The sequence below is a fragment of the Uranotaenia lowii genome, chromosome 1 (genome assembly GCF_029784155.1).
Source record: "Uranotaenia lowii strain MFRU-FL chromosome 1, ASM2978415v1, whole genome shotgun sequence".
In the NCBI taxonomy this organism is placed as follows: Eukaryota; Metazoa; Arthropoda; class Insecta; order Diptera; family Culicidae; genus Uranotaenia; species Uranotaenia lowii.
The window spans coordinates 176,604,652-176,612,973 of record NC_073691.1 but is presented as its reverse complement, the minus strand read 5'-3'; the positions used below and the strand labels follow the sequence as shown (position 1 = coordinate 176,612,973).

General features: G+C 42.4%; 1 protein-coding gene across 1 annotated transcript; it reads left to right on the top strand.

Moving 5' to 3' along the window:
* The first annotated feature begins 770 nt into the window (after positions 1–770).
* LOC129738174 (uncharacterized) lies at positions 771–7,890 on the top strand. Its single transcript, XM_055729366.1, has 4 exons — positions 771–909; positions 1,148–1,328; positions 5,298–6,711; positions 7,822–7,890. The coding sequence occupies exons 1-4, from the start codon at positions 771–773 to the stop codon at positions 7,888–7,890; spliced, it is 1,803 nt and encodes a 600-aa protein (XP_055585341.1).
* The last annotated feature ends 432 nt before the right edge of the window (positions 7,891–8,322 follow it).

The window sequence follows — 8,322 nt, the reverse complement described above, 5'->3', positions numbered from 1 at the left end:
CTTTCAGAATGTGATGCAAGTGTCAAAATTGCTACCAATTTCCCTCAACACGAGTGAACTTGCTCAAAGTGAATAAAAAATACTGCGTGGCGGAGGCAATGCATTGCTTGCCATCAGCGAAAAAAAAATTATTTAAAATTGTTCGGTACTTTGCATCCCAGTAGCTCGGAGAGTGCGGATGTGGTTTGTTTTTCGCTGCTTTTTTCGTGCTATCGAGGTTCTAAATCAAAGTCAAGTTCCAATTCGGTCGTCAATTGCCGAATTCATCCAGCAGTGGAGGTTGGCCAACTGTATTACCCCACAAGCCCAAGAGTGCGGTCCCGACATCTGGACAGAAGCATCAATTTGTTTTGCCATCACAATCGGCACCAAGATCGTCAGCAGAGCAGCAATTGTGTCACCCTATTATTCTGGATTTGGATACCTTGCGGGAGACCATCCGATTAATCCGGTTCTGTTTGCGGTAACCGAATAACGAATTCATTGAGGAGCTCGCCCGGAAATCCCTTGTTGACGTTTCAATATCAAGGCCATCTTCAATCAACGAAGGAATACCGGTTGCCGCCGTTTTGCCAAAGCCTGCTCCTATCAACGAGGTCTATCACGCGTCTGGACGACTCGAGAAGCTTAAAGTGATTACAAGTTTGTGAATTTTCTCTCATTCATTTTTCACTGTCCTTTTTCTAAATTTTCTCTGTATATAATATTATTCATTGTGTTCTTCGTTTTCATTTCTGGAGCGGGAGACATTTGTATTTCCGCTTTAAAATATGAACGAAGGCGAGAGGTTAAACCCAGTTGAGGATGATGGGAACATCAAGGAGCTTCCGGAGGAGTCGGCTGAAGCTGGTCCTTCAAATGCTCATATTTCTCTGATAGAGAGTGAATCCACATCATCACCAACTGAGAGTAGAACAACCCGGCTCCGAACATATCCTGATAGTTCAACTTTTTGTGGGCCTTGGGTTGTTTTTATCCGGCCCCAAAGAAAACGGAAAAAGCTTAAATGTGGTTCAGATTACAAAAGATCTGGCGAGTTGGGACTCCGTAACCAGTATCACTAAGGTAAGACCGAACAAATTGCGCATTGTTGTGACCAATTGGAAGGCTGCAAATGGAATTCTTGTCAGTATTTTTTTCAAATTAGAGTACCAGCTGTACATTCTGTCTCGAGACGTAGAGATCGAGGGTGTTATAACTGAAACGAGTCTGGAGGCGGAATATGTTAAGACCCACGACGTCGGTAAGTTTAAAAGTCTTGATTCGACTCCGGTCGAAATCTTGGATTGTCAACTCAAAACTGCCAACGTCGTTAATGGAGTCAAAAAGTATTCTCCTTCAGGCTCGTTTCGTGTGACCTTCGCGGGCACCTCTCTCCCTCACTACGTCTTGAATGATGGAATTTTAAGACTTCTTGTTCGTCTTTATGTGCCTCGCGCAACGCAGTGCAAAAATTGCATCAAATTGGGTCACACTGCGTCCCATGCCCTCTTTGTGGGGAGAATCATGGGAAAACAGCATGCTCAGCAATAGAGCAGAAATGCGTTTATTGCGGGGGCTCACCTCATGATATCTCGTTGTGCGAGGCATTTAACGGTAGCTGGGACAAGCAGAAGCGCTCTTTGAAAGAACGTTCCAAACATTCTTACGCCGCCATACTAAAGAGCGCTTCTCCACCGACCCAATCTCAGTCCAGTGACGTATTTTCTGTGTTGTCAGTTGATCATGAAGATACAGACACAGCTGATGATGAACACCCTGTCTTCTTTGTAGGAAACTCTCGGAAGCGCGCAAAAGCAACTTCTCCCAAAATACCAAACAAATTTGCAACCGTTAACCCTCCAATCACCGTTGAGGAAAGTCTGCCAAAATTTTGACCGTATCACCCTTTACTTCACTGATGGCTCTCTAATTGACGAGTGTACCGAGTTTGGAGTGTTCAACCAAGTATCCAGTGCCTATTATAGCCTGCAATGTCCATGCTCAGTGTATATCGCTGAATAAGCAGCTATTCATTGGGCACTGGACAACGTGGCCTCACGACCTGTTTACAGTGTTCGGCATCGCTAACTAAAAAATTAGCGCCGCTAATTAAATCGCTAACTCAAACAAAGTTAGCGATCGCTAATTAAATACGCTAAATGTGCCAAAAAAGTTATCGCTTTAAGCTTAAAGCGCTAATCGCTAATCGCTAACTGTTTACCAACATGAAGGCCGGAAAAAATATCAAATTTTTCTTTAGTCAGGCACTTCCCCCTTTCGATTTTTCCCCAAGGGGGAATTAATGAAGTTTCATGTATTTAATTTAAAATTAGATAAATTGATCGTATTTTCTAATTTTATGAACAAAACCAAAAATGCCAAAGATAGGAGTTTTAACGAGTCTCTGTGTTCTATAAATAAAAACAAACGATTTTCGAACAATTAAAGAAAGAGCAAAAGAACAAAATGGAAAATGGGAGCTATATCTTTCTTTTTTTTAATTTAAATTTTGGTTAAAAATGCTCTCGATTTATCGGTTTTGTGCAAAGTAGATTGTATGCATTTTTGTTGCAAATATTATTTTGTGTTATTCATTTGCTTTGTTTTGGCATTATTTTACAGAATCCTCATTTAAAATCTTTAACCTGTTTTCCTCTTTTTCAAATTTGCAGAAGCATTGTCAAACGTGAACATTTATACAATTTCTATTTGAACTTAGAACGAAGGCTACAATAGTGATTTTATCTTATTTTTATATGTCTGATCTGTAAAATGTCTAAAAAACTGTATTGTGAAAAGTAAATAGCTCAACCACTTGAAAACAAATGCTGATGAAGAGATGCTGTAAATAGTTTTATACTGTTTAACACCTTTTATTGTTATCTTCCTCTGTAAAAGTTCCTAAAAAAGTGCTTAAAGAGAGAAAAATGATACTAAATACATCTTTTCTCTAACTCTAGCACGCTTTCCTCCAATGAATCTAATTAAGCAATCAGAATGATGCACAATGTCACTTTGACTTGATTAATGAAAAAAAGTTTATTCTATCACTAAGAATTCGAAAGAATGATACAAATATATGGAAGTTAGCGATCTTCACTTAGCGGAACCAAACAATAGCGGAACTTTTAAATGCGCTAAACCAATGCAAACTTAGCGGCAAAATTAAACCGCTAACAAAAAGTTAGCGGACTAACTAGCGAATAGCGGATTAGCGCTTTCGTGCCGAACACTGCCTGTTTAACACTACTATATTGTAACGGAGATTGTCAGCTCTGTTGAGGCTTTTCGTTTAATAAAGCCCGGAAACCATTCATCGTACTTCCTTGAGAAGATACGGGATATTTTGAGTCCTTTATCAAAACGCTGCCGTTGCTTGGGTCCCCTCATATTGTTCAATAGTGGGCAATGAGAAGGCAGATTCACTGGCAAAGGCGGGTGCAATGGAAGGTGACACATACCAACGTGAAATCGTCTTCAACGAATTTTACTTTTTGGTTCGAAGAAACTCTCTTTTCAACTGGCAGCAAAAATGGGACGAGGATGAGTTGGGTCGGTGGTTCCTTTCCATTAACCCAAAGGTAAGTCTTAAACCCTGGTTTAATAGGTTGAACTTGAGTCGGTATTTTATTCGCATATTTTCCCGTCTCATGTTCAATCATTATTCCTTAGACGCGGTACTCTATCGTGTAAATATTGCTGGCAGCAATGTATGTAGTTTTGGCCAAGGTTACCTTGACATTGATCTATTGGATCAATCTATTGGATTACTTACTGTTTACTGTTCGAATTGTTTTGATTCCACCGTGCATTTCAACAGTATATTCCGGACGTTTTAAAAGTTCTTATCGTTCAAGTTCTGCACTAATCGATAGCATTCGTGATCGCGCACAAGGACCTTGCGGAGTGTAGTGACACCAGTGTACCGGTCAAGTTATTTTAACCTTCGCAAATACGGTATATCCGTGGTATCGTTGTTTGTTATTGTTCTGCCGAACCACTGCTCGAATTTTGACGTACAACATTCGTGCAGTTTAGAGAAGACTCCCACCGTGAATACATCGTCGCCATCTGCCGCTGAAACCCAACATCACTTCATTGTCGCCATCTGCCTTCTCAGCTGAGTAACGCACTCCGTACAGTAGGTTGCAGCCATAATGAAACCCCGATGTGGTAAATGCGAAAAAGATATTTTGAATATCGAACCCGCGCAATGCTCTTGCTGTGAAAAATATTTTCACGTACAGCAGGAGTGTTGTGACGCAAACCGAAGCAGCATACAACAGCTGTTCAGCACCCATAAGGCACTTTGGCTTTGTGTTGATTGCAGAAAGCTGTTTGCAAATCGAACTTTGCATGCATTCTTGGATGATACTATTCGGCGCCCCCCTAATGAGGTTATCGAGCTTCGCAAGAAAGTCGAAGAATTATCCGATCTCGTGAATGCATTGCAAAAGCAAATAGGGGAAAATCATGAAGCTATTTTGGCCAAATTTGATCGCCCCCCAAACGTAACCTAGCCTCAGCTATCTGGTGAGACTCCTTCGAACCCTGATAAACGGAGCCGCGCAATTCGTTCTCGCAAAAGACGTTGCGGTCCTAATGGCGAGCCTGTTGAAGTAGACCTTGTTCCGCGATCATCTACTTCCAACGGGACCAGTGACATCGATCTGAGCGATTTGCTTCTGACATGCCCCATTGCTGCTGCGTTACCACCACCTCGATTTTGGATTTATCTTAGTGGATTCAATCCAAAAATCACCGACGATGATGTTGTGAAAATAACGAAACGGTGTTTAAACACAACAAACGATATCGAAGCTTTCCGACTTGTCCCAAGAAATGTCGACGACTCTAGATATTCGTTTGTTTCTTACAAAATTGGTGTGGATATTGAGTTGAAGGATAAGGCTCTTCTGCTTTCATCGTGGCCGCAAAGTATGAAGGTCCGTGAGTTTGTGAGCCTACCAAAAAACGATTTTCGCAACTCTGGAAGGAACGTGCCCAACAAACCTTGGAATCCTCTGAGCATCGAAACCCCCGATCAAAGGAACGGATTGACGGATATCGACAATTGAATATGAATCATCGTTTTTCTGCAACTTCTGATCCCGAGCGCATCTTTTACGGCATTTTGGAAGGTCCCCGATCTGTTACCACAGGCGAGCCGGTATCCAGAGAATGTCGTAGCTATCGTAGTCGCTTGGGCCCTGTGTGTAACACTAGTGAAGGGGCCTTCCAACCTGCCACTGCAGGTATGTTTTATGCTCTAATGATCAGGCATCTTCGCCCTTTGATTGTTGTCCACATTCCAGCTCAACTCTGCGGTTGTACTACCAGAATGTTAGAGGTTTACGCACCAAAATTGAGGAACTGTTTTTGGCAGTTTCGGATTCCGAATATGATGTCATCGTGCTCACTGAAACGTGGTTGAACGACGAGATTACTTCGGTCCAGCTGTTTGGTCATCAATACAACGTTTATCGTCGCGATCGTGATCCTGTCAGCACTGGTCTAAGAAGAGGTGGTGGTGTTCTTGTTGCTGTGTCCAACCGTCTTACGTCTTCCCCTCTCACTGATCTCACTGGGATTGACCAAAGCATTGAACATCTGTGGGTGACTATCGAGACGGGCGAGCAGAAAATGTACATAGGCGTTATTTATATCAGTCCAAATGATGCTGTCAATCCGTCGATTTTTGATGCTCATCTCAACTCAGCGGCCGCTGTAGCTGATTGTTTACGTCCCAACGATCGACACATCTTGCTTGGTGATTATAATCAGCCGCTTCTGAACTGGTTAAATACCTCTGCAAATTTTGCATACCCTGACCCGGCAACTTCGGCATTCAGCACCTGTTCTTCGGCTCTCCTAGATGCGATGGATCTTCTGGGTAATCGACAGATGAATCTAGTCACCAACTCTCGTGGTCGCACACTCGACTTAGTCTTCGTGAACGAGCTGGATGGAGATAGTTGCATTGTTTCAACCCCAATGGAACCGCTAATTGAAGTGGATTATCATCACCCACCCCTACTCGTCACCCTGACCTACCCTGGTTTCACTCCGTTTGAAAGCACAACTGATACATGCTCACTAAATTTTCACAAAGCTGATTTCACGCAAATATCCGAAATATTGCTGCACACAAACTGGTCGTATATTGAAAATGCTACTGATGTTGATCTTGCTGTGGACTTCTTTACCACTACATTGCACGAGTCGTTTGGAGAACACGTACCGATGAAGCGACCTGTTCGTAAACCACCCTGGTCTGATGCCCATTTGCGTATGCTGAAACGCATAAGAGCAGCCGCAATAAGACGCTTGTCACGTGCTAAAAATATGGTTAATAAACGCAGATTCAATATTGCAAGCAGCAACTACAAGCGCTACAATCGTTTCCGGTATGCTCAACACGTCGAGCGCTTGCAAAATACGTTAAAGCACAACCCGAAACGTTTTTGGTCCTTCGTCAATGAGAAGCGAAAAGAAACTGGGTTTCCATCGGAGATGTATCTGGGCGAGCATAAATCGTCCAACTTAGAGCAGACTTGTAACCTTTTTGCTGAACATTTTGCCAGCGTATTCAGTACATCGCACGCCTCGTCACCTGCCATCGTTGAAGCCCTTCAGAACGTTCCCAGCAGTATGTTCAATTTAATGACCATTGACTTCTCGGAAGACGAAATTAAAGCTGCTATATCAAAGCTTAAATCGTCAACTTCTGTTGGTCCTGATGGAATTCCGTCCAACGTTCTAAAAAAATGCCTTGATGCCCTGTGGAAGCCTCTCTTGACAATCTTCAACCTGTCTATTCACTCTGATAAATTTCCAAGTGCATGGAAAGGTCATATATGTTTCCAGTTTACAAGAAAGGCAACAAGCATGACATACTGAATTACAGAGGAATCACTTCCCTTTGTTCCTGTTCAAAGGTATTGGAAATTTTGATGTCACAGAGACTTTTCACCGCTGCCAAGTCGTACATTTCTTTCGATCAACACGGCTTTTACCCTGGACGTTCGACAAATACAAATTTACTGGAGTTTGCTTCATTTTGCATCCGTACCATGGACAAAGGAGGTCAAGTCGACACAGTATATACTGACCTCAAGGCTGCCTTTGATCGCATTGACCACCGTTTACTCCTAGCGAAATTGAAAAAGCTTGGGCTTGGAGACGGACTCGTGATTTGGTTCGAATCATTTCTCACGAATCGTTTTCTTACTGTGCGACTGGGAAATGCTGAGTCTTTTGTGTTCCAGAATAGCTCCGGAGTACCTCAAGGTAGCAATATCGGACCTCTCTTATTCTGTATCTATTACAATGACGTTACATACGCCCTCCCGTCGGGCTGCAGAATGCTGTATGCTGATGACCTCAAAATTTATCGGAAGATTGAAAATTATACCGACTGTTTGGAGTTGCAACAAATTTTAAACAAATTTATGGAGTGGTGCGATCTGAATTGCTTAACGGTCAGTGTGGTGAAATGCAATACCATCAGCTTTACGCGGAAAAAGAGTCCGTTGGTTTGGAATTACACTTTGAAGAACTCCACGCTTGAACGAGTTTCCGTTATAAAAGATTTAGGTGTACTGTTGGACTCAAAAATGACGTTTGAATATCATCTGAATCATGTCATTGCCAAGGCGAACCGCAATTTAGGTTTTATTCTGCGAACGACCAGAGAATTTACGAACCTACGCTGCCTACGGACTTTGTACTGTGCATTAGTTCGCTCGCACCTTGAATCGGCGGCTATCATCTGGTGCCCTAGTCATGACAATTGGGTTAATAGAATCGAATCCGTACAAGCGAAATTCACCCGCTCAGTGCTTCGGATTTGCCCCTGGCCAGTACCTGATGAATCTCCCTCATATACGCAACGATGCTCCTGGCTGAAACTGGATACTCTTGCTGATCGACGAGAATACCTCAAAGCGGCGTTCGTTGGGAAATTGCTGCTCGGATGCATTGATGCTCCAAACATTCTTGCGAGGATAGACTTCAACGTGACTCCCAGACAACTGAGAAGCCGAGAATTTCTTCGGCTTGGATTCCATCGAACGCTCTACGGCCAGAAAGAGCCTATTCGTGCAATGTGTGCAGTGTTTAATGATAGATGCAGTGAATTTGACTTTCATTTGACCGTAGATACTTTGTTGAACCGCTTACGAACTTCAATGTTAAGATGATTTTAATTTGTATTCTGTATCTCATGTTAGATCTTAGTATTATTTTATATTATAATCTCTGTATTTCAATTTTTAATTCCTGACAAACTATTGTAATGCTAATATATTGTTCTTGCCATTGATGGGTTTTTATGCCTAG